The sequence below is a fragment of the Oxyura jamaicensis genome, chromosome 3 (genome assembly GCF_011077185.1).
Source record: "Oxyura jamaicensis isolate SHBP4307 breed ruddy duck chromosome 3, BPBGC_Ojam_1.0, whole genome shotgun sequence".
Classification (NCBI taxonomy): Eukaryota; Metazoa; Chordata; class Aves; order Anseriformes; family Anatidae; genus Oxyura; species Oxyura jamaicensis.
The window spans coordinates 20,011,078-20,037,803 of record NC_048895.1 but is presented as its reverse complement, the minus strand read 5'-3'; the positions used below and the strand labels follow the sequence as shown (position 1 = coordinate 20,037,803).

The following is a 26,726-nucleotide window of genomic DNA, read 5'->3' as shown; positions in this document are numbered from 1 at the left end:
AATCTTGGATATACTTGTAATAATGCTTGGAGATACTTTAACCTGGGATTATCTAATTTAATGGTTGTATGTAGTAATATGACCTTCAGTAGGATATCCTTAGGGTCATTATTTCTGTCCTGATAGAAAAGAAATACAGGAGCTAGTTCCTGTAAGAATTTTGCAGGTAGACAGGTTTTTCATCACGTGTTTCATCTAGATTTTTTTAATTTTAATTTTATTTCTTTTTAGGTAAAAGGTTAAGTGATCTGTGCTTTATGTATGTTTTTGTGCAAGTGAGTGTAGGCCAGCTGTATAACATCTTGGTATTTGTAGTCTGTCCCCATAAATTACTTACACAGTTCTGTAGCTTAACATGCAATGATGATGTGTAAATTTCTAGGTCAAATCCGTGGTGCATACTCAGTTTAAACTTCAGGTGAAATTGATAAGAACTTTGGTTGAGTAGGTACTGTAGGATTATGCTTCTAATACATTCAGTACATCTATTTAAGTTCTTCTGTCCAGTACCACAGTTTCTGATTACTCTTCAGCCCTCCTGGTTGCCTTTTTCCTTTGCTGAGCAGCACTGTTGAATGAAAATGACCTTAATTTATCATTTTAGCCACCATACTGCCAACGCTTGCCTCTTCCCCATCTGTGCTCTGCATCATGTAGCTGTAACTACTGTTGAAGGCATAGGAAACACAAAATCCAGATTGCATCCAGTCCAGGTAAGCTATTAATGTTAATTTTAATTGTTAATCTTAAAACCCCGTATCCACACTTTCTTTTTATTCTACTCAATTATGTTCCAGTGTATCGGGACCTTCATCATAATGTTAAAGAGTTAACACTATGAGTAAGAGTTAACATGAAGAGTAACAGTCTTAAAGCAAAGAGACTGTCCTCATGATTAGCCTTTACTTGCAGGAACAGCTAAGGGATGGAATCAAACTCCCTTGTCAGTTCCAGAGCTCTGTTACGCCCTAGCAAGTTAACTGCTGCTATCCTGGCCAAATTGCTAATGCTTTTGTTCTGGGGCTCCACTTGGTTCACATCTTTTATCAGAAACTGGGAAAACTGATGTTGTGCTGAAAGCTGTGACTGCGAGCCAGGAAATTTGAGTTAGGTTTTGGCCCTGCTGTAGTTTTCCATGAATGACCTTGGTTTCTCCTCCTGCATAGTTAGGAACTTGCAGTGGTCAGAAGGAATGAAAGGAACATGAAGTCTTGATCTTCCAGCAAGGTGTTCTAATGCACTTCTTACGGAAGCACACTTCAGCACTGTCAGAGTTATTGTTCCTTTAAGGGAAACTATGATTCATCTCAGTTTGTACAGTGGGTAGGACTTATATCTGTCTGAGAAAGCAAACAACAGAGAGAAAATGTTAGACATGCATGAACGAATGACAGATAGTGAAAACCTTCTGTTTTCATACCTCCCCTGATTGCTCTTAACAACTGAACTTTGAAATACAGTTAGTTTTCTATCATGGCAAAGCTGAAGAACTCCCAGTCTCATTGGACGCTTATAGTTATTTTCAGTTACTCTGGGATTATGAAGCCTAGATGCAAGCTTTTCAGTATACTCTCCTCTTTGAAGTCTGCTTCACAGACTAAATGACCATCTAATTGAAGAACACTTGATAATAGCCTTAGCTCTTCCTGTAAGATTTCTGCAACATCTGCTTTTTTTTTTTTTTTAAAAAAAAAAAAAAAACTGTAACCATGAACTCACTTTGATATTACAAACTGATGGTTGCTGTTAATTTTCCCAGGAGAGAATAGCAAAAAGTCATGGGTCCCAGTGTGGCTTTTGCACTCCAGGCATTGTCATGTCCATGTACACATTGCTTCGGAACAAACCTGAACCCGACATGGAGGACATAGAAGATGCTTTCCAAGGTAAAACCCACAGTCATGCGGAGGTGCAACCAGTGCTGCTTTCATAACAGCTGTTTCACCAAGTGGGTTGGAGGTGCACCTTCATTTAATGTATTTCATGAAAGACAATTGTTAGGAGGTTATGGTATGAAGTAAACAAAAATGGCCTATGGCAAGTCCCACAGGAGCTCACTGTTTGTCCTGAAGCAGTGGCAAGTGGTCTCAGTCTTGTATTAGGACTTCACTGAGCTTAACACAACAAATACGTGATCAGTGCCTTAGAGCTTTATAAGAGCCCTCCACATCTTGCAGAGGCAAATTCATCACTAGGACAAGAGCTTGCAAAGTGACAGAGCATCTGGGCCAGCCAGCCTCAGATAAAGGACCATGACAGCAATATACATGATGGCATAGGGCAGAATCCTATTGTCAAAATTACCGCAGAGGATCCTATTCTAATTCCAGGCTTCTGACAGTGGCCTGAAAGGAAATCAGATCGATCTGTTTGCAATTCAGGAGTCTGGATAGTTGGTATGCTGATTAGACTTGCATAATTGAGGTAAATGAATACTGAATAGGGCAGAATGTTTTTTTTTACTAAATTAATTTCAATTTAAAATTTCAGTGAAAATGGGTGGTAGGATTGCTGCAAAAAATATTTATGAAATATTCATCCTCCCAGCTTTTTCATTAGCTTTATCTATATTTGACCAGGTATGGTGAGAAACAACAGAACGTTCTACAAGAGGATAAATATCCAGCTTAATAACACTAAGCGTTTTTCCTTTTGCTCTGGCTATGCAGGAAACTTGTGTCGGTGTACAGGATACAGACCCATTCTGGAGGGATATAGGACATTTGCTAAAGTAAGTGGCTTCAGATAGTGTTCAAATTATTCTGGAATTTTGGCTGTCTTTCTTTGTGTTAGTAAAATACAGCATGACCTGAAAAGGGGAGGAAAATATACGTGCTGTACCCCAGCTCCAACTTTTCACACATTGTATGTGGTTCATGCATTGAAAAAGCAGGAGTGACTCACTCACTACAGTTTCTCAAAGTGGAGTGCTTTAGTAAGATCCACCTTTTTGGATCACAGGTAATCAGGCACTGTCATTCTTTTCTTTTTCTTTAAGTCTGAAAATCTCATAATTGCTGAATAGTTGCTGATGATCCCTGATGTGGAGAAAGTGTAAAAGGGTGGTGCATGAATTAGAACAGACTGGGGGGAAATTTGATCAGACAGTTGCTTTCTTGAAAGATCACTAGCAGAGATTAAATAACTCTGGAAAGAAGTCGCAGTCGTGACTATATAATTCTTGCCCCAAATTCTTCTACTGTATAGGTGATAAGTGAAGCTTTGCTATAAGTTTTCTCTAGTCCCTCTGTTGCTGAAAGACTTTGGGAGACTGTGAAGAAAAGTAGATCACTAGGTACTTACTTGATTACTAGCCACTTGTGGGGCTATATGGGTATAATACATCAAAGGTAAAAACAGAAATTAGAAAGGTGCCCATTAATTTCATCTCATTATCCAGAATTATACTCAACATAAGAGAATAAAAGCAGGAGATATGTTGCAAATGGTTGATAAACCCAGTCGATACAGTCTACTTAGATTCCAAACAGTCTTTTAACAGTGTCTCATCCTAGCCTTTTAAAGAGCATAAGCAGCTATGGGGTAAGAGGAAAGATCTCTGTATCTATGAAAAAAAAGGCAGGAAATGGCAGGTAGGAGAAAATGGCGTGCTTTTCAATGGAGGGAGGTCACTGGTGGTGTTTGGCTGTTGTGAAATCCCAGCCTGTTGCATAAGCAAAGCTGTCTGAGATATTTCTGAATGAGCTGGAGAAAAAAGTGAGCAGTGGTGTAAGAAAACAAGTTCGCTGATGATATCAAGTTAGTTTGGACAGAGAAGATAGGAAGGGATGTTGAGGAATTTCAGCAAGATTTTATGAACCTAGAGCGTTGAATAGAGTGGGATACAAAATTCAGGGCAAAGTGATCCACAGAGGGAAAGGTAGTCCTCATTTCACATATAAAATGGTGGGCTGTGAGAAGACTGTTACCATGCAGACAGATGATCTTGGAGCTGTAGTAGATAGGTCCATTGGAGCATGACTACTCACTGTCAGTCCAAAATAAATAATATATTTAAAAAAATCAAAATACAGAAAACAAAAGAGAAAACACTTTTATGCTACTGCATCATAGCTCTCCTACACTAGAGTGCTCTGTGCACTTCTGATCCTCTCATCTCTAACAAGGTATAGCAGAAATGGAAAAGATTTAGAGAATTGGAATAAGGTTCACAGCTACAATAACCTGGCTTCCATACTAACACTGAGTAGACTGGGACTCGAGGCCTGAAGAGGGCAGAGTATTAGGTGTTGTATATACTCACCCCTTTTACTCTACTCTCTGCATGTGCCTTCACAGCTTCAGCTGGACCAGAGTTGCTGGCTCAATTGTTAGGGTCTATCTGCAAGAGCAAGAGGTCAGTACACTGGACATGCCCTAGCCATCACACTGCTTTCCACAAGCAAGGGGAAACAACTACTTGCTTGGGACATTCCATCTCCCATTTCTGCTTTGGAAATAGAAAATATGGGATTAATTTCTCTCAAAAGGGAATAAAATCTGTTTAATTTCCTTAGAATCTGTGCATTTTTCTCAAAAGTGCTTTTGTCCCCACAGAACTCAAATTGCTGTGGCAGAGCAACCCATGGCACAGGATGCTGTCGTAGTAAGAGGGAAAATAGCATGGTAAGTTGAATTAAAGAAGCCATAAGCTGGATTTTTAATGTTATATTAGTAGAGTTTTTATGTAGTAGCCATTCCTCTGGCCCTACTGTAGCCAGTAGGAATGCCAGAGGCTTTCCTACCTGTACAGGTATTCAGAGATGCCTGTAGCTGGTTTGCACGTCTGTCTTGGAAAAACATTGCTGTCTTATATTCCCGAGTGGCATGACTGGCCATCATGACACAGCTTTTAAAAGAGTGAGCTATGTTCCCTCTGGATCTGTGAGGTGAAATACCATGGTGACAACTGTAAGAAATGTGTTACTTGTGTTTTGGTATATTGAAGCTACCTTTCTGCAAAAACATTTCCAAAAACCAGTTAACTCTCTGGTATGATCTTTCTCAAACTTCATAATCTAATGATGAATAATTTAATGACCATTCCAATAAACTGTTCCATTGGATCTTCTTGGAATATCTGGAGTAAAAGAGCTAATTTTATGTACTAATTGAAGTACAAATGGTGGAGGGATTAAAAGAAGGAATCCAGGCATAAGGTAGTAAGAATGTAAAATGAATTTAGGAAGGAGAGAATATAAATTATTTTTTGGAAAACTCCAAGGAATTCTTATGGATTATGGTTGTGTGGAATACTTTAGCAATTAAGATTACTTTGAGTTCTTGCATCAAAATGTTTTATTAATGAAAAAATATTACTGAAATTTTCGGTTACCTGGGGATTGATAAAAGGGAGGAATATAAACTGTAAAATCTGGACTTTTCTGACTTTGTTCAGAATAACTGAAGTATACTTGTTTCTTCTTCAGAATGGGAGTTGTTGTGGAGGAAAGGCCAATGGTCCAGGCTGCTGCATGAATGAAAAAGAGGACAAGGTGGTTAAGTTGTTCTTTAAACTACTTTTTACCTCTTTCTGATGTTTTGTAACCTACCTCTGCTTTGATCTGTGCTGAAGCCCATTGGTTGTAATTTGTATTTATGCCAAGCACTTCGGGCTTCTTTAGCTTTTATGCTGGTCTTAACTTAGAAAAGGTTCCTTTGTTATCTAACATGCCAATGTGAAAGTGAAGACACTTTTGATTGGAAAAAAACTGAGTGTGTTCAGGTTTCTGACCAGACATATTCTTAGCAGAAAAATACAACTGGGAGAACTTAGAATGCTGGTCTGGGTTGCATCTTTTCACTGTTTGCCATTATTTGCTGCATGAAATATTAAGAGGCATTTGATTGGAAAAAGGAATGAGTTAGTTATATGTAGATAGATTTCTCCTCGACCTACCCTTAGTTTGCATTTTCTCTTTCATAGACAATGATGTCTTCCAGCCTGTTCAATTCTTCTGAGTTCCAGCCGTTGGATCCTACACAAGAACCAATCTTCCCACCAGAGTTAATGGTAAGTTAATTCCAAAAGACCAAGTATGTCATTCATTGGCTTCATTTTTCCATGCAGAGTTTGAATTTCCCCAGGGTCTCTGTCCTGAGGAAACAGTACTGCAAAAGATGGCTGCCAATAAAAGAATAAGCATGGGCATAAACTCTTCCCTCTTTATAAATAGACCTTGCCAGCCAGAATGGCTTAAAAGATACTGAGTCTTAAGTGTCTTCCCCAGCAGGCTGGCTGCCCTTGAGTGCTCTTGGGTTGCCTTCCTTTCTGGTCACTGCCTATCCGGGGATGGAACTGTTGCTGACATCTGGATTTCAATTTACTAGGTCATCTGTAAACCTTTATAGTAAATATAGTCTCATCTGAGCTAATGACCCGGTAATCCATTTTTAGTGTAGGGAGAGAAGTAGGAACTATGGGATATAACTGAATATATGTTTGAATGAGGTAACTTCTTGAAAGCCCCAACTTCCCTCCACTCAGTATAGCAAGAGGAAAAGCTAACTGGCTTACATCAAAAGTTAGGTAAAGAACAGCTTCTCTCCATGTTCAATTTCTGCCTTTTTTAGGGTAGTATTCCCCAAAGATATTGTTCTGTAAGAACAGAATTGTTCCAAGCAACAGTCATGTCCAGTACATGACTTGTTTACAGCTTCCTTCATGTTTAAGAAACCAAAACTCAGTTGTTAATTCTGCTGCTGCACCCAACTCAATCCAGCCAAATGTGTCCTGAGCTACAGCACTAGCAAGCTCTCGTGATACTGTAGCCCAATATATATTTAGCCTGAGCTAGGCTCCCTTCTGTTTCTTCTCTAAGATGTTCCCCTGCCTAAGAGTTGATCTGATGTTGCTGGGAGACAGCTATGTTAGAATGTTTTCTTCGGTCACAGAATGAAGGAATGAAAAAGGGAACCAGAATCTGACCTTATTACTTCTGAGATGGGTGAAGCTACCAGTATCTGCCACAACTCAGGGATGATGGAGCATGCTGGCTGAAGTGTTGGTAGGGAGAAGTGGCAGCAGGATGCACCTGGCAGAATCAGAAAGGAAAAACTTCTGTCAGTGTGACAAAGACTCTTGTCAGTGATAGTGGAAGAATGGAGAGTGGCTAACTGATCAACAGTGTGGATATCACAGGTGCCTGTCAACAACTTAACTGAGAGGGAGCCTGGCCTGGTATAGGCATGGGCAGCACATGAGAGATTCTTGGTTTGATGTAGGGTCTGAACTCCATCTGAACTCACTTTTGCAGAGTCAGAAAAACAAACAGCAGAAGCAGCTGTGTTTCAAAGGTGAACGTGTAATGTGGATCCAGCCTACAACTCTCCAGGAACTGGTGGCCCTCAAATCCCAATACCCCAATGCCAAACTTGTTGTAGGGAACACGGAAGTGGGTAAGAGGAAGAGCTAATGCTCATTATCAGCAGTTGGAAAACTTTAAAAAGCTTACCTAGACCTCTGAGCCTTTGTACTAGTTCTGTGGACTTCTGAGAAGTGGGGAGTGGCATAGTATGAAATTTCCTTGTATTCAAAAGAATTTGGTTTTGAAACCTGTGTTTTGAAAGATGTTCAAGGAGTAAACTCTTAAGACTTGAAATGTTTTCTCCCATTGATGTTTTCTCCCATGATATATTGTTCTGCAAACATGAGGGGTGAGAAAGAGAGTTAAGACACATTGCGTAATTCTGTTATTCTGAACAATTAATCCACAGTCTCCCATATTTTTCTGCTTCATTGCATTAATTCTTCTTTCCTGAAAGATTACGTACAACAGTAGCTGGATAACACAAGTGCTAAACAGTGTATTTAAGCTTATTGAGAGCCAAGAAAAGAGTCTCTAGAGCTTATTGGTGTTAATTGGAAACAACTTTTAGTTTATCTCTAAGACCATGTATGATCAATGTGTTAGATGGTCAGTAAACTGACCCATTTATAGGTCTGCTTCTATGTCAATGGAAAACAGATAATTTAGGCTCTCTGTCACCAATGTGTAACTGAAGGAGTCTTAACGTTTCGTTAAGGTGTTGAGATGAGGTTAAAGAACATGTTGTATCCAGTGATAATAGCACCAGCATGGATCGCTGAAATGAACGCTGTTCAACATACTGAAACAGGTGAGCAAAAAAGAGGCAGAATACCTGTTAAGTGGGTGGGGATTCCAACAGAATAATAAAGAGGGTATGGAGAAAAATCCCCAGATTAAAAACTACTTTCTGTATCTGTTAATGTTTCTCCCATGTGGGGAATCAAGTGAGTCCTATGTATAAATAATTGGAGAATCAAAGAGAATTTACAATGGAAAGTATTTTAAAAATTTTATCTCAGTTTGTGTGGTGTTTTATTTATATTGATTGGGTTAATAATGGGTTTCAATGAGCAATCTTCTTATTTAGAAATATTTTAAAATTAGTAACTGGGGAAAAAAGACTGGGGAAAAAAACTGGATTTCACGGTTTGTGTGACTAAGTTAAGTATTGTATTTATTTTTGTGGTGGAAGCAGGTCAAACTTACAAATAGAAGTAATTGAGCTGATGTAGTGCATGGGGCCATCCTACAGTGAGGCAAAAGGGTGCTGGGTGACTGTCATATGAGAGGCAATACCAACATGAGCAGTAATTTAAAAGAGAACTTGTTCTGAGGATGTGATGTTTACATACAGTGCATAAAAAGTACTTTGAATGTCTTCTCCAAACCCTTACTGCCTAATTAAATCAGTGGCATCTGAGCTCTGTAGACACAGTTGCAGCTATCCTCCCCTATCTAGACTTCTGGGAGAAGAAAAACAACACTTTTTGTTTGTTTGTTTACAGGGGTCACCTTTGGCGCTGCCTGTACTCTAAGCTCAGTAGAAGAGGTGCTGAGAAAAGCAGTGGCAGAGCTTCCTTCTTACAAAACAGAGGTCTTCAAGGCTGTCCTTGAACAGCTACGGTGGTTTGCAGGGCCACAGATCAGGAATGTTGCAGTAAGTGATGTAGGAGTATCAAGGACTGGAACTGAAAGCTCACTCTGAGGAGCTGGCCTCCCTCATCCAGCATTGCTGTGCCTGGTGCTTCCCATATAAGAACACAGGCAAAAAAAAAAAAAGATATTACACATAAAACAACCCCAGGAACTAATAGCAATGTGGTGTCTCAGATGGTGTCTGTACTGCAGTGATATCACAGATTCAGCAAGCAATGGCTACGTGGTGGTTGTGCAGGTCTTCCGTTACTGTTATTGGGATAAGTGGGGGAAACTGTAGAGAGGTTTGGCCAACTTAACAAAAATATATTTACAGAGCTGGAAAAAAAATGGACTGGATGACCTTTGAACGTTCCTTCCAACTGAGCTATTCTACTGTTTGACTTCTCTACCAGCTCTGGCAAGCTGGCCTGATTTTATTTTACACCAGACTTTATTCAACAAGTTATTATGCCATGTATTTGTACAGCAGTCTAAAAACTTTGTTTCCTCAGCATTACTGAAAAGATCCTACGTAATTTTATGGATCTTCCCTTCATTTTAGCTATATCAATTGAATTTTGGCATTGTTGGGCATACGTGGTTTGAGCATAAATTGATTCTGATGCATTACCCAAAGACTGTTCCTAAAATTGTTTCAGAGAAATGTTAGTTTTGATGGGACAGCAACTGGTTTCAGGGGTTTTCTATTTTCTTCATTAAAGGCCTAAATTTGTTGAGTGAGCAAAAAGAATAAAAAGGCAAACTCAAGCCTAACTAACCACTTGTGCATGAAGTGTATGTATGAAGTATGAAGTTTATATACAAAGTAATGTAGGATTACAAGACATTATTGTTGTATCTTCAGTTTCTTTTAATATTTATCTAATGCATTTTTTGTCACTCTAGGCTCTTGGTGGGAACATAATGACAGCAAGCCCAATCTCTGATTTAAATCCTGTGTTAATGGCAAGCGGAAGCAAAATGACCCTGGTATCAAAAGGTAACTTATCTTTCTTTATGACGCTGAGGTAGATGAAATAGTCAACTGTCCTTTCTTATGCATTAGGTCAGGTCAGAACTTGAAAGTGCATGTTAGTAATACATAAACTATTCTTAGTTTGACTTAATAGGGTTTTGCCCTTTTTGACATTCAGGTTTTTCTAGACTTCAGGCTGCTTTCCCAGAGAATTTTGAACTTCTTTGTCAGAATGAATCTCTACTCTAGTACTGTGCATGCACTTAAAGAACCATCCTTGTGAAGAGCTGGTTGAAGGTGTCTATTTATGAAAAAAAAAAAGTCATATAATTGTTTCTGTCACTATCATACTTCGATACTTGTGGATTTTTGAGATAAAGGTTAAAACCTATATTGTTTTTTGTTTGTTTTTCTTTGAAGAAAGCCAAATGTCTCAATTTGTAGTTGCTCTTAGGAAGATTTTTTTTCATAAAGGATCCATTTGAGAAGTAGACTGACTGCTCAGTGACATTCTCCTGTGATGCGTTTGTATGCAGGATAAAGAAAGAGGGACTTGCATTGAAATGTTGGAAACTGATTCACTTGGAGACTCAGCTTTCATTAGATAATGGAGGGAGGACTTTGAGAGATCTCTTTTCATCAGTCCCTGTGCAGATAAAACTTCATATGTACACCAAAACTGTCATAAATTACATAAGGACCAAAGTAAAGCTGAGAAAATCCTTCTGAATTTGGTGAAATTGGGTGGAAAAAAAAAAAATGATATATGAAGAATGATTTATGTAGGCCGAAGGCTCTTTCATGTGTACTATTGTCATTCTTCATCCAAGTTAGTTATTCATCTTCCATTGATCTCTTCTTGCTCTGCAGAAGGCAAAAGGACAATCATGATGGATGAGAAATTTTTCACTGGATACAGAAAGACAACAGTGAAGCCCGAGGAAATACTTCTCTCTGTTGAAATACCCTACAGCAGGGAGGTAAGCTTGTAGGAAAAGGTTTCATTGTCCATGGAGTTAAAATGTTATTACCTGAACATCAGTTTCAATGTTAGGTGCTTTTCCTTGAAGACTGATCACACAATGCCTGTGTAGACCCAAGTGGATCAGCAAGCAGATAAATTATCTGGTGAAAAGCAAGCAATGGGAACTGGGCTTTATGGCTAATACAGTAAGCCCAACTTTTTTAGTGCAAGAAATATAAACTTCACTTTATTGTCTATGGCTCTTTGACCACATTCAGTAATGACTAAAGGTGCCAATGTCATCTTCTCAGAGGTCTACGTTCTGTCTACAAAATAGTAGAGCAAAGATGCTAGCAGTTTGTGGAGTCAAATAACTTTAAAGGTTCCTGTTTCACTTCTGTGAAGTGAAATTAAATAGGAAAAGAAATGAGAGAAGAGTGTGGGGATAAGAGGCAAGTTCAGTTCTGCATCCTTGTCTTGCAAGACTGAAAGCACTAGGACGGATTATTGTGGCATTTTGCCAATGCAGACTTGCAGCTTCAAATGAGCCTGTAAAACTTCCGTCAGGTAGAACAATGAACATTCCTCTTCTTTAGCAGTATGAACCATAACTAATTCAGTCTTTAAGGCAGATAACATCAGACTTTAATTTGATGCCTGTGAAGTTATTTACCTTTTTAGATCTTGTGGCTAGAATTTATAAGATTTATAAGATTCACAACATAGTAACACATTCCCTTTATAAATGGAAAACATCCATTTACCTGAAATGCCATCCGTCTATGGAATAGAACTAATAAATCCTTTGTCTATCCTCTATATTTTGTATCTAAGCATTAAGAGAACAAAGGTCTTTTATTTTTGGTGTTTTTACATCTATTTCTGAGTGATTCTTCTTTGATATTGTGGTAACTGCAAGCATCATTTTTTTTTCCAAAATGAGAAGCACTTTTGAACAAGTCAGTGGAAAACGCCATGTTCCTCCATTTATATGATAGTCACATCGCAGTTTCACAAAAAAAACAATAAATGTTTGCCAGCAGAGCAGTGGCATGATCTGTAGGTTATATGCAGCTCATTCATGTGAAAAACTAGAACAACTTTTGAACTCTATACTTCCTGGTTGACAGTGCTCATCAAGCATGAAACTAGGGAGACTAAAGTTCTTCAAGGGATGTCTGAAGTTGTTGGCATGTGGCAGACAAAGTGTTCTGGAACTGTGATTTCCTCACAACTGATGTGTCAGCACATAGCTAGAGATGATTTTTTGGTTTGTTTGTTTAAAACTGATGTTACCTCTTGCATTGATGTGACATCACACGAGGTGTAAGACTGGGCAAAAACCAGAAAGAATTAGACCAAACCTATTTAGTGGATAACAATATTTAGTGTTACTGTAGAGTAACTGAGTTTATGGTAAGCTTTATCGTAGTAAGACTGTTAAAGAAGAAGAGGCTACACATTTTTCTCCCACTATTCCTTCTGTCAGATATTTAAGATCTTCAGAGAAGAAAGATTGTTGAGTACTTACAATATTGCAACTGAGTGAGAACAGCACTTGGAAAAGGAAACAGCTCAATGAATTAAAGTATAAACAGGTTCCAGAAAATAAAACTGCTTATCTTTTAGTATATAACAAGGCATTCCTAGAGCAGGGATGTTTTTAACATTCTTTTTTCTCTTCTGGGCTGCTAAAGCATTGCCTGTGTTCCAGGTAAGGTTCACAGATATTAGACATGATTTGCATTGATACTCACTTACTGACTATCAGTTTTTTATATCCTTTACCTTGCATGCATCTTTCCCTAGCATGTTTTTCATTGTCATGTAACTTTTATGGTAATAGTATTTTGTGTCATGAACACACTTGAGTAGTTTTCAAACAGAAGAAGCATAACACAATGATTATATATGTCTCTCTTTAAAAGAAAATCTTAAATTTAACCTATTGTTTACTCAGTATTGCCATCATAGGTTCATACTATCACAATTTTGCTCCACTGCAGACAGAAAGAGGTCATGAAGTTTACTTCATCCTTTAAATTAGTATCCTCAGACCTTCATCCATTATTGACCTGTGGTGATGGATTGAAAAAATCCACATGGAAATGTTTTTGCAATTATGAATATCGCCTACGAGACTTTCAGAGTCTGTACATTTCTTAATATGCTCCTACCTGGTGTTGCCTCTTGGCCAGGCAGTGATTCATATGGAGGCGTCAAGAATCTGAGTTACTTGTCTTTCCTTTGAGATAGCTAATACTTAGAAGCTTGCACTGTGAACATTTAGAGGGGACATGCTCTGTTGTTTTAGCAAGAAATGGGGCAGACATGGGCAGCTGATACGATGGCTACATAACCTGCAGCCCTGGTGTGGAAGAGTAGTGAGTGCCTTTTCTCCTACAGGACTCTTTACCGAGAAATCTAAGATATCTTATGAGGCATGAAGGCAAATTTTGCCCTCATGTTGCAAAAGCTGAGGTGTGCAGTAAGAGAAGACACTGCATTTTCTCCTCTTTGAAAACTAATTACTTTAACAAGCATAGTGGCAGAATGTCCTCATGTATGTTATTGATGTTATTCTGCTATTATTTGCTGGCTGCTCACTCATTAGTTGAATTTAAGAAATTCTGTACAGACTAGTTATATCTCCAGTAACAAATCTCAGTGCACAAAACTGGCCTCTTGTGAAACTGTTCTCATTGCCAATGATAGAGGAATTATTCTTTACAGATGAGAGTTAATTAATGGAACAGACCACTCTGCTCTGTAGAGTCACTTGGCTAAGCTATTCAAGAAAGAACTTGGCAGCAAACTGTCCACAATGGCCATGCCAAGACATGAGATCTGATTTCTCTCCTAGTCTGCAGGATGCCTGAACAGGAATTTTGTTACACTCTGCAGCACAGGCAAGGGGAAAAACTGACTTTACTCTGTGACTCCAGATTGACACCATCACTTGGTGTAAACTGGTGGAGTGTTAATCTCATGTTTACTGCCATTTTTGATAGGAGAGCTGCTGAGTTTTGTGAGTTGTAGTTGCTGGTGCATTTAGAAGAATTTTCTCTCTCTGTGGAGACCAGCAGAGGATTCAGAATAGTTACTGAGAGATGTATTTTTAGTAACAGACTGATAATAAGTATGGTACATTCTGGAACTATGAACGATTTGTGATTATTGATTTCAGTTCCTATAGAGTTTGAAGACTTCTGAAAGAGCAAGAAGAGAAGGGGGTTAGGGATCTGAGTTTTACTGATGAGGCTTCCAGCTTAGCAGCTTTGAAGACAGGAACAGCTGCTGAGTAATAATAAGCTTGCATAGGTACTAAAAATCTGTCTTTGTTCCTCTCCTCATAGCACAGAAAAAATGTCTGTAGAGCTCTGTCAAAACACATTTTTCTGAACAGTCCTATCTTGGGTGATAATCACTGGTCTAAAACATTAATCTTTGAATCATGTGAAATTTGAACTCAGTGATTTTGAAGGTCTTTTCCAACCTATACAATTCTAAAATGTACAACGCTGCCTTAAAAAACATGTCCTGCTTGGCACTGCAAAGTGAATCTACCTGATGTAGTTCCCTGGAATAGCTCATCCACACAGGGATATGCTAAAAGCTTGTCTATATCTATTCTCCAAACCATGCCAGGATGGGGAGTAAAGAAATATTTTTCTGTCTCCTAGGGTGAATACTTCTCAGCCTTCAAGCAGGCTTACCGTCGAGAGGATGACATTGCTATCGTGACCTGTGGCATGAGAGTCCTGTTCCAAGCTGGCACTAGCCGAGTGGAGGACATTAAACTAAGCTATGGAGGAATGGCTGCTACAACGATCCTGGCACTAAAAACTTGCCAAGAGCTCATTGGCAGGTAGGAATTTTTCTGCAATAGAAAGGCTGGCTAGCAGAACAGTGCTGATTTTTACAGGAACAGTTCAAATACCCGGAATCATTCTCTCTTATAGTATCCAGAATGAGAAAGGGGAAGAATTGTAGATTCCGTAGCAGTCTATTTTGTGTGATGTCTTGCTTCTATCCATACCCCTTACCTTCAAAGATCCATATTGGTCTCTTTTTCACAGAGATTCCCTTGCTAAATGCACTTATCTAATGAAGTGTGCAGATGGTAGATGTGGATAAGGCCTAAAGAACTGATTTTTCTTTTGATATGAACTGAGAAATCTGCACTTTTAATAGCTTTGTCATACCATTAGAAATGTACTTAAGTCCAACATGAGAGCAAAGCTGACATGTACCCTATAAACAGAGATAGGGCAGGTAGGCATCACAAGATAGGTTGTGGGGCAGCTGTGTCAGAAGAGTTAATAGGTCTGAGGAAAGGCTGTGTCACCTGTGTTCCCTTGCAGAGACTGGAATGAGAAGCTGCTGCAGGATGCCTGCCGCTTGCTGGCAGGTGAGATGGACCTGTCACCTTCTGCACCTGGTGGAATGGTGGATTTCCGACGCACACTCACACTCAGCTTCTTCTTCAAATTCTACCTGACTGTCCTTCTGAAACTGAACAAGCACCACAACGGCCCTGTGAGTGTTGCTGGGGAAGGACAAACTGCATGTGCAGTCTTTGTGGGGAAAGCATAGGGAGAGTTCACATTCAGGAAGACTCATAGCAGAAAGTGGCCATGAAAGGATTTTTTTTTGATAACAAACTCCATGATGTAATAGCTGCCAAAGCTACTCTGCTGATTTCCCTGTGTGGCAGGGACTAGTGTATCTTCATATTTGCTTCCCCTTAGCTTTCCTTGCTGTAGGAAGATGCTGATCTGTGATCTCAGAGGAGAATTCCCCCCTTGAGGGTATTGTAACTGCTCTTGTGGGTCTATGACTGTTGTTTGCACAGAGCCTGAGCACTATTTGCTTTTTTCACCTGGTAAGAGATGGATTATCTTCACTGCATGTTGAGCTTTGGGTTCCGCAGTATGGTTAGTGTGGGCTTCTTCCACTTTGTACCAACAACCATACTCTTCTTTGTGGGCCACCATCCAGGAGGAGCATCTGTGTCTTACTAAGGCAAAGAGAATATCTTGGATTACTGGGGAACATGAGAAAGTGACTGGAGGGAAGATAATTGTATTTAATATTTTTGGCAGAACAATCTGTGTGAGCCTGTCCCCTCAAACTACATCAGTGCTACAGAGCTGTTTCACAAAGATCCCATTGCAAATGCCCAGCTCTTCCAAGTAAGTAGCGGTACCTGCATGATCTTTTCTTTAGCTCAAACAATGCTTCTTATCTTCTCCCTGAGTATCAACAGTACGTGAACTTACATAATGCCATTCCTGAGGCCTGTATTTGGGTCTCAGTCCCTTCCTTGCTTTAGGGATACAATGTTCTTTCCTGTCACTGTCCAAGACTGCTCCTGACTTGTATAGCTTCATAAAATTTGCTGTAGGTAGTATTTTCCTCCTGCAGACAGTTCGATACACAAACTGAAACTGCCCTCCTGCTTTCCACAGTTAGTCTCTTTGCATCTCTCAGGCTTCAGATTTGGGATATATATCTCCTTCCTTATTTCTGTGCTACTGACCTGTTCTCTTTAGCTTTGGGATTAGAAGCTAGCTGCAGAACTTGAATGTTTTTTTATGAGCTGTCATATCAAAGCTTTCTTCTCCCTAGCGATTTCAAAGAACCGTATCCCTTTCACTTCATTCTCTGCAGCCCCATGTGTGTAGCCAGTCCATCTCGGTTATCTTCCTTTCCCAGAGGACTGAGCACCTAGTCCCTTATACATCTCACTAGGATGTCTCACCTTGCCTTCTGTTCTCCATCAGTGCTTCTGTCCCCTGCTCTACGAGCAGCAGTAATCAGTCAGTGATGTGTTTTACTTCAGGAAGTGCCCAGGGGGCAGGCGGCTGAAGATATGGTGGGCCGGCCTTTGATGCACGTATCAGCAGACAAACAAGCATGTGGAGAGGCTGTTTACTGCGATGATATCCCTCACTATGAGAATGAGCTGTATCTAACGCTGGTGACTAGCACCAAAGCCCATGCTAAAATCATGTAAGTGTTGCTTCTGAGTTTCAGATGGTGCATGCATCTAGTGCCTGCTGGGTTAGAAAATATTGACCTGTGGAATTGTGGATAAGGGAAAGGTTCTTGCGTTAGTGAGACCTCCAGTTCATTGCACATTGTTACATGGATGTGAGCTGTGTATGTTACAGCTGCCTTGCAAGTCTATATTAGTGGGGATTAACACCAAACTCGGAGTTTTGCTGGAGTACAAAGGCCTTGGCTCTAAGCAGCCTTCATACATGCCCTATCACTTTCTAATACTCAAACACAGAATTAAAAAAGAGATGGGTGGGAGAGCACCACGGTGTCTTAGTAGACTTTTTAATCACTCACCAGAGCATGCAGCTTTTCTATGTGTTTAAAAGTTTAGCTTGAAATGTGCAGTTCTACCACAGCACTCCTGGTAGTGTCTAGTCATATCTGTGTACCGTCTTCTGCGTTCTGCCTTGCACAGTGCTTGCTCGCCATGGCCACGCTCAAGCCCTCTGCATAACAGTCCTGTGTGAGAGAGATTCAGTTGTTAGATAGAGAGCTATTTGTGCTTGGCTGTAACAAGGCGGCTAGGTCAACATTTGGAAGTGTAGATGTCTAAAAACACCTCGTCCATAGAGAGAATGACCAATGGAGAATTTATAGCTAGGGTGACTAACAACCTCTAAAAAGTCTATCTTGGCAGGTAACGTCTTCTACGTTCTCGTATAAATTTTAATGCTGTTACATTGCGGTACTGACTTACCCCCGTGCAATCCCTAATTGCACGTGCACTGTGGTGGTTCTTCAGGCTCCCATCTGCTTTGATGTGGTACACTCTGCAGTTCATTGCCTCATGACACCCTCAATAGCCTTGAGTTGTGTCATTCGTTCCTTAAGCAATACTTCCTGCCTGATTAGGCTTCCTGCCCAGAGATTTCCCACAGTGGTCTAACACAGGACAGGCAGCATACAGAGGTCATTTATGCACAGATGTACTACTTGACTCCCAGGTTATGAAAAAAAATATTCTGTCATCATGGTTAAATCCTAGGTGTTGCAATTTTGCCATTGATGAGTGCCACAAACATATAAGCATTGTTACTATTACCAGTGCGGGTGGGGCAATAAAGAAAGCATCGCATCTATGCCTATGACCACAATGTGAATTATTTTCTAGAGGTTGCTGTGCACATTCTCTTGCACCTGCATTGCACGTTCACGTTTCAAGCCATGTCAGTGTCGTTCTGTAGAGGAAGTGGCAGTATGTTTCATCAGGTGATAGAAGTATCTCAACCTATGATTACATTGGCCAAACTATTGGCTTTGAAAACTTCACTTCAAATGAGCCAGGTTTTGACTACCAAATGTAAGTTAGAAATTATCTGCCTCTATGTTACTAAGGAAATTGATCAGGGGATTCTTTCTGAGGCATTTTCCAAAGAAATTGAATTTTCCAAAGAAAAATAGCATTTTCTTCAGCTCCTGTTGTCTGTTCATGTGGGAGAGTTCATTCATGCATTTAATGTCTTTTAAAAAAAAAAAAAAAAAAGTTTGTAGAACACTGGGATGCATAAACAGCTACTTTCAGTAATAGTTTGATAGTTTGTATCAGAATTTCAGATAAATCCAAGCATGCTGGAAAAAATTGCAGCAATTTAACAGAAGACAGTAAATCATTCAGCAGAAACAAAGCCACAGCTCTTTTTGCAACAGGTATCTTGTAAAGCCAGCCGATTGCATAGCTACTGTTCACAGTATTGCAAAAAAAGCTGGAAAGTTTTGTATTTTTTATGAAGAGCTCCATATAAAAGTATATTATAATGCACCTCTTTTTTCCTGCCTTGCTTGTTACTTTTAAACCTTTACATGATTTCAGCAGACAAACATTTTCATTAGATACCTTTTCCTGATTACCAAAAGAAAACTTTCATGAAGATTTTTTTTTTCTCTTGGAGCTTCATTTCTTTTGCACTCTTTTAAATGCCCTGCAGCTTCATTGTGATTAATACTCAACTCCTCCCAGACTCACAGCCACATTTTTCTCCAGAAGTGAACAAACCGTAGATAGATCTGCAGTAAAATCTTATGTTTACCAATATACAAGGAGGAATCTTGCCTTCATGAAATCATGTTAGCTAAGATGGCAGCGGAGACATACCATCACTAACACAAATTCCTCTTTGGTAAAGGGTGTCAAGAGATCTTTAGTATACATGACAATTGGATTAAATTCAGGTATGTTTCAGGGAAAAGATGTATGATGCAGTATAGTCCAAAGAAGCAGGTTGGTGATCATCCTGACAGTCAAGATTCAGGTTATAATATAGATCCCAAATGATTTTAGTTGCCTTTCTGCCTTAGTATTACATTATATTGATATGACAGACTCCTCTTTTGCATAGTCAGACTTCATGGAGTCAAGCCTGAAGATTTATTGGTATCTCATAAGCACTTACAGAAAGAAAAATGAGAAAGAATAACTCTGCCTCTCCTGCTTTCTTTCTTTAGTTCTATAGATGCTTCTGAAGCCCAGAGCGTTCCTGGGTTTGTGTGTTTTGTCTCCGCTAAAGATGTTCCTGGCAGTAACGTCACTGGCATCGCTAATGATGAGACTGTATTTGCTGAGGATGTGGTATGTGGTTAATAAATAGCAGTTTTCACTTATGCTGTCCAGGAGATAAGACTTTGTATATTGTCCAGTGAAGTCCTCTACTGTATACAGAGACAAATTCTGACTGCACTGGAGTCAATAGAAATCTTGGTGCCAAATTCAGTAAGGCTTGCCTCACGCCCCTCTTATCTTGCTGCATTATTCTCCTCTAAGCTGCAGACTACTCTGCAGGCTTACACTTTTTAAGTTACTCTCCAAAGTCATTTGTCATCAGTTTACCTTGATAAGTTATGAGTAATTATGTCTGTATTCCATTCAGACATTTCTTACACAATGAAGGCAAACCTGCTACTCAGAGACACCAAAAAACTCCGGTCTAGCTACTCAGTTAAAATTGTACTATTCCTTACTCCATTCAGAGTTCATTTTACGTAGACTGGTTGCAGAAAAGTTGCAGAAAAGGACGAGAATTATCATGAGCTGTTCAGCTATTGCACATATACACAGTAAATGATGGTGGGTCCAAATCTGGCCTGCAGGTCACTTGTGTTGGTCATATCATTGGTGCAGTTCTTGCAGACACACAAGAACATTCCAGAAGAGCAGCTAAAGCTGTGAAGATTACGTATGAAGAGCTCAAACCTATTGTCACAATTCAGGTAAGATGGCTCAGATCTGCTGTTGCAGTTATCTCGGAGCCCTCTGATATCTGGTTAACTTCTCTTTTACCAGATGATTATTTAACCACGTGTTGTGTTAGTCTTTGTGATGTGGGTGCAGCAGGATATGGATAGAAAGAATAATTTGTATATTTAAATATAGAGGACACACCTTTGATATGATACAGATTAGGAGTATATTGGCTCTATATTATTTAATGCTAAAACAAATAAACCCCGAGAGATACATTGCATTCTTTACAAATTTATTTAAATTAACAAGGTTACTGCCAGTTACATTTTTTATCCGCAGGAGATTGCTTTCAATATTGTCTGGTATAACCTTGCTGGCTTCGTTGGTATTTATTCATTCTTCTCTCATTTATGACATTCAATAAGAGAGTGTGAAAAACTCCCTTCTAGCTCAGCCACAGCACTGTTTCTTTGAGATTTCTGCAGACCGTTTGTAAAGTTTCTAAAACTGATGAAATTAATTTTCAGGAGTTCTCTCTGCTGTGAATATTTTTACAGGCTGTATGGATACAGTTCTTAAGTTGGTCTTCTCGAAGCTGAAGAAATGCATGTCAACAATTTGTAATTATTTTGTGCCCTTTTTTTAAAAAAAAAAAAAAAGTGTATTATTTGTTGACAAAGTTGCCTTGTGAGAGTAAAAGCAAGTGGTAATACCTAATACAGGATTCACATGTAGATATTGGGGGGGGGGAAGTATGAAGCCAGAGAGAAATTGGACCATGGAATTCAAATTATTTTTTATACAGGTCAATATTTCATACCATGTAGTTTGTAACATGCATCACCTTCATGCAAATACAGAGAATCCATGCCTTGTCTCACACAGACAGCAGTGTTGTCATCTATGAGCAGAAGTTTTGATTTGTTTACATGACAAAATTCACAAACATAGTGTGAGAACTATTCCTTTTCTGAGGCTTCAATCTGTTTATTCAACCAGGGAAGATAAGACTAGAGCTAAAAATGTGTTGATTTTTGTTATTGTACTTTGAGCACTGTTTCGTTTTAATTATGGAAAGTTTTGGTTTTGGCAAAAGTGAAATGCATTTATGAAATTCCTACAAGGAAGACTGTGAGCTGGTTCAGAAGTGAACCAGTTTGTGCAGAACTTCTCACTCCATTTGGGAGATTTAGTTTTCTCCTCTTTCTCTTCATTCTCTCTTTCCCCTTCTTCAGACCATGAACTGTAGTTAACACAACTTGCAAGTCATAGCACTGGTGGCTATGCTCTATAAGGTAAAATGGGTCAGAAGAAACAATCTAAAATTATCCAATAATTTATTGTGGATTATTGTGAAACTACTGTTATGCCAAAAAAAAAAAAGATTGTACTATGTAAATGAAGTCATTTGGCTGTTGCCGTAGTTACTATCCTACAATAACTTGTGCTTCTTATCTTAAATATTTCTACTTCAGCCAGAGGAAGCTTTGCTTTCAGTCTGCTTCCACAAAAAATTCATTGTGTCATTGTTTCCTAGGAAGCTATTGATAAACAATCCTTTCTTAAGTCTATAAAGAAGATTATTAAGGGAGATGTGAAGAAAGGATTTGAAGAATCTGATCTCATTTTGGAAGGTGAGAATAAGAGTTAATACTTTTACAATAGGATAGTCTGTGACAAAAGAAGTCACATGAATTTTCAACTAAATTTATATACAAATAGCTCATGAAAAAATTAATTTCAGTTTCAAAAGGACTTGGATGCTTTCAGCCATGCCCCTGTAAACACTGTCTTCTAATGTAGGGACAAATTTTTCATGAGCAGATATTCTACAGTGTGATTCTTTTTCCTGAAATGTATCATGTAGAAGCTTTGCCCTGTCCAAACATAGTCTAGTCTGAATCTTAGAGGCTATCAGTTTCCTTAGTCCTGATACATGACTGTGTCTTATTAAAACAGGACATACGTGCTTCTGAAAACCTGATTCACCAACTTCGGTGGCTGTAGGTATCATGAAGAACATAGTCCTTATAACAGCTTTTGAATATTGTTTGCTGGCCTGTTTTTTGGTACTCTTGGTCTCATGCATCTGGAGTCTGTCAGGAAGGTTATAGAGGCATGGATAAACACAGCAAGTCTCAACAACTGTTTAACCCTGTAAGGATTAGGAGGAAATAGTGCCAGAGCTGTGAAATAGAATACTCTGTCAGATCCACATCGTGTAAACTTGGCTGGTATATAGCACTGATCAGTAACTTCTGTACGGAAGAGTCACATACATCGGACATTCTGGAAATTTATAAAAAAAGAGGGTGTTACATCCCTCTTCCAGATCTGAAAGCAAAGTTAAGTATGGTACACACATGAAGCCTGGTATGAAGAGATTATTCTTAAAGAAAATAGAATTATTGCCACCTTACTTCCTCATGGGAGAAGGAAAGAGCTGTTTAACTGAAACACACCTTTCCAATTCTGTCATTTGCTGTATTTAGCTATGCGTTGCTGAGACTTTTCTCTGCAGTCAGCCATTGGCCCTGGCATTTCCAGGGTGTCATAAACTATTGCTTACTGTTCCTTAAGGAGTACTATATTATATAAAATGAAAACATTGTGCCAGGCAAGGCAGAAATTGTTCTGAGCTAGAATATTAGGTTATTCAAAAATCCACAATACTGTGCAAATACCAGGCCTATCCCTTTGAGCAGACAAGGGAAAAACCCTTCTACATACCATGGTAAGCATAGTCTCACGAAAGTGTGCATTTTGTTTTGTTGTCACTAAGTTGAACAGGAGAGGAACAGGATTTTGAGAACCGCTCTGAAAACTAATTTTTGTGGCAGCTGAATAGATCAGGGCCACGACTGGGGAAAAAAGGTTGATACTGAGATTTCACAATATGTATCATGACTTAAAATTGCACCATCAGCAATGCCAGATAAGATGTCCTGCTAAAGAGTCATGTGCAGCAGCAGAGAATTGATTACAAGTTAGATCATCTTAAGGCATTTGGGGTTTCTATTTTTGTTCCCCTATTTTGAAGTCTGTAATCCTGCATTTGATCTGCTCAGCTAGACTATGCTTGATTTATTTTTATCCTTTATGTCAGTGGTGTTATCAAGGCAGTTTGAAAGGCATCAAACTATATTTTAAAGGATACTAGGTCAATGGTGTGGGGGTGCAGGCTTATTTTTGAAATGCCAGCCGTGAGTGTTTCAGACTTAAGATTTCTAGAAAGTGGTTGTTGCTTTTTTGTTGGTGGTTTTTGTTTGTGTGTGTGTGGTATTTTTTTCTAGATGAAACTGGAAGTGCCATTACTAGAGCTAATGATATCCAATGCTGAGCAGCACAGAGGATTCTTGTTTAACACATTAAAAGATCAGTGTTTTGCAGACAACAGGTGGTGGGAAACTTTTTACAACACCAGGAACACCCTACCTATGGGGCATTTCTTTCAATTTTCTAGGAGAGATGTACCTTGGTGGACAGGAGCACTTCTATCTGGAAACACAGTGTACTGTGGCTGTGCCAAAGGGAGAAAGTGGTGAGATGGAACTCTTTGTGTCCACCCAAAACTTAATGAAAACACAGGTACTACCTCATTGACCTGATACCCAAAAAACTTTTGAGTCTCAGTGTTAGAGTAGATAAACTGCTGTTTTGCAGTTAGTCCTAGCTTGCTTTGTGTGTGGGGGGGAGGGGAAAGCCACTTAGGTTTAGAGGTGGGTGTAGGATCAAAGTCCACATCCATTGTATTAGTGTCCTGAATCCACTTCCAGGTAAGAGATTTCTCTTGGCAGCACATCTCTCTTACCAGGGATTACATGCTTAACCCTTGGTGGAAAGGCCTGATTGTTCAATGACATGTCAGAAAGGGAGGTGGTGCAAACACTGACAATATAGAAATACAGACCAACGCTACCATTTTGTGGGATAGGCTACAGGCACTATGGGGTGTCTTTGTCCTGTTTACAGACTGACTCACCAAGACTATCCAAAAGTCCTGTAACTTAGTGAGGAGAATGGACAGAGTTGTACAGATGTTAAATGTTGTGCTAAATGAGACCCGTATCTTGGTAACCTCATCTGCTGCAAGTCTTTCTAAATCTTGTGCTGTTTACTGAAGGACTATATGGCATCCCACCTCAGAGATGAAATGATGGGCTTATTGGTTCCAATTGCAACTAAGTCAATTGCAGGAGTGATAGGACCTGTAGGAGTAACAGATTATTTCCACTATTACAATGGCTGCAAAAGGCAACGTGTTTGTGTCTGGTTCTTAACACTGGGACAGCTCCATACATGCTCTGCTGTTCTGTTTTTCTTCAGGAGTTTGTTGCCAGCGCACTGGGAGTCCCATCAAATAGGATTGTGGTTCGAGTGAAAAGAATGGGAGGAGGATTTGGAGGAAAAGAGACTAGAAATACCATTTTGACAACTGCAGTGTCAGTGGCAGCCTTCAAGTAAGTTTGTATGTGGGGAATAGGACTTCTTCCTTTCACTTCACCTGGTCTAGCCTGCCTCTTTTTTTGGAGCACAGTCTGCACTGGAGCACTTTGAAGATTCTTCATGGCTTTTTACTATATAGCTTGTAGCAAACCTGAGATTTCCTAAAGGAGATGTATAATGGTCTCTGAGCTGGAAGAAATTGAACTTGCTCAAAAGGACTAGGCTTACTCAAGAATGTCAGCTTTTAATAGGAAAAGGGGAAAAAAAAACTTTTATGTTATTTTGGTATATATTTATATATGTGTGTGTGTGTATTTTTTTATGCATGCACACAGTCAATCTAGCCATTTTCTTGAAAGCAAGATACATAATCCAGGCAATTTATCCCTAACTCAGGTAGCCATTGCCACCCTTAAAAGACTCTGAAAAGATCTGAGTATGTCTCTGTAGGAACAGTACCCTGCATTTCAGAGTTTGCCTGATAAATGTATCCTTTAACAGAACTGGACGCCCAGTAAGGTGCATGCTGGATCGAGATGAGGACATGCTTATAAGTGGTGGGAGGCATCCTTTCCTTGGAAGATACAAGGTATGCATACGTATGAAATGAATGCATGTTTTCTCAGTGTTATTTGAAATATCAGAGTAGTAAGATACAGCGATAAACTTACTGCTCTGGTTGTTTCACCACTGATGTCCCCTGCAGCAAATGATCTGATCAGCCCAGTCATGGCATTCTTCCTGTTAAAGTCCTTTTGCATTCTGTAAAGTTCTGCTTTCTGTAGCAGTACTTCTGGTTTGGATGGTTCCCTTCTCATGACCTCCGTGTGAGTACTTTCCTCTTCTTCCAGTGAAGAATCTACTTCCTGCGGATAATCACATTGATCTTAGATGGCTCCCAATTGGTTTACAGTATTGTACTCCTAATTGTTTTAACTTTCCCCTTCCATTCCTTCTTCAGTCCAAGTGCTTTTGTTTTTCAAGGCAAAAATTTATTAGGGAATGTGTGGCTGTGACAAGTGGCCTTTATTTTCAGAAGAGTTTTCTGGAGCAAGATTAAGATGCGTACATACACTCTTTGCTGGGAAGCTTCCTCAGTAATTACTTTTGCTTGTCCTGTGCTACGGCAGGGGACAGTCATTTTGTCTGCATGAGGTCCATTCAGTTTGTGGAAGGAAGTACAAAATCATATTGTATAGAAAAGACATTACTGATAATACTCTCTTGACAGGTTGGCTTCATGAAAAATGGGAAAGTCAAGAGTCTGGAGGTGTCGTACTACAGCAATGGGGGCAACTCTACAGACCTCTCTCATGGTGTAAGTAAGAGAAATTTTCTGATAGTTAACTGTAGAAGACATGTTTCCCTGCATAACCTTTTTCTCTGATTTCAGAGAACTTATCTAAAGCAATGCTTACACATCCTGCACACTAACATGACTGTAAGCAGATTTTGATGAATTTTGTAGCTTCTACAACTCCTGTCTGAGCCAACCTACTTGTCTTGACATGTGCCACACAGTTTTTATTGATGCCATACTAACTTGGATAGGGCATTGATGCCGTAGGAACTTGGATAGGGCAAAAGGGTCAAGGAGGTTTGCTTTGCCTTACAGAAGACTGTGATGGGAAACTTACTGCACAATACAAGGTGGCTAATACACCCCCAGCTTTGGGGAAAGCTAATTCCTTGGAATAAGAAATGCCAAAGTCAATAATCTGATCAGGGCAGGGTGCCTAAATCAACCAGTTTGTTAAGGAGTGACTAAAGCTAACAGAAGCTCAGCATTGGAGTTCAGAAGCAATAAGGACAAGGTTGGGCCTGATTTCAGTTTGTTTTCAAGATGTTTTGCACTGTTCAGTAGAAAATTTTCATTTTCTGTTGTGTGTGTTCAACCCATTAGCCTAGCGTCAATCATGCTCACTTTAGTTCTCCTTTCCAAGTCTGCTGAGTCTTTGATAATTTTCTGCAAAAATGAATCCATTTCAGTGAGAGAGGACTGCAAATACTAGAGTCACATTTGATGCTAGCAATATGCTTGGTGCTGTACAGAGAGGAATGTCAGGCATGTGTCTTTACATAAACTGTGGGCGTGGCTGGGAGTACATACACGTTGAGTTGTCTGACTGTGTTTGAATTAGGAAACTG

The 26,726-nt window shown here is 39.4% G+C and overlaps 1 protein-coding gene across 2 annotated transcripts in view; it reads left to right on the top strand.

Moving 5' to 3' along the window:
* XDH (xanthine dehydrogenase) overlaps positions 1 to 26,726 on the top strand; it is a 48,723-nt gene that overhangs the window by 9,283 nt on the left and 12,714 nt on the right. For both annotated transcript variants that reach the window (XM_035320883.1, XM_035320882.1), the window contains exons 4-25: positions 605 to 713; positions 1,760 to 1,886; positions 2,670 to 2,731; positions 4,558 to 4,626; positions 5,430 to 5,498; positions 5,927 to 6,013; positions 7,257 to 7,398; positions 8,026 to 8,118; positions 8,816 to 8,967; positions 9,855 to 9,948; positions 10,795 to 10,904; positions 14,572 to 14,756; positions 15,253 to 15,427; positions 15,994 to 16,083; positions 16,734 to 16,903; positions 19,397 to 19,520; positions 20,039 to 20,158; positions 21,670 to 21,766; positions 23,596 to 23,720; positions 24,459 to 24,592; positions 25,080 to 25,167; positions 25,810 to 25,896. In XM_035320883.1, coding sequence (XP_035176774.1) covers positions 605 to 713; positions 1,760 to 1,886; positions 2,670 to 2,731; positions 4,558 to 4,626; positions 5,430 to 5,498; positions 5,927 to 6,013; positions 7,257 to 7,398; positions 8,026 to 8,118; positions 8,816 to 8,967; positions 9,855 to 9,948; positions 10,795 to 10,904; positions 14,572 to 14,756; positions 15,253 to 15,427; positions 15,994 to 16,083; positions 16,734 to 16,903; positions 19,397 to 19,520; positions 20,039 to 20,158; positions 21,670 to 21,766; positions 23,596 to 23,720; positions 24,459 to 24,592; positions 25,080 to 25,167; positions 25,810 to 25,896 — 2,509 coding nt within the window. The remainder of the gene's footprint in view (positions 1 to 604; positions 714 to 1,759; positions 1,887 to 2,669; positions 2,732 to 4,557; positions 4,627 to 5,429; positions 5,499 to 5,926; positions 6,014 to 7,256; positions 7,399 to 8,025; positions 8,119 to 8,815; positions 8,968 to 9,854; positions 9,949 to 10,794; positions 10,905 to 14,571; positions 14,757 to 15,252; positions 15,428 to 15,993; positions 16,084 to 16,733; positions 16,904 to 19,396; positions 19,521 to 20,038; positions 20,159 to 21,669; positions 21,767 to 23,595; positions 23,721 to 24,458; positions 24,593 to 25,079; positions 25,168 to 25,809; positions 25,897 to 26,726) is intronic.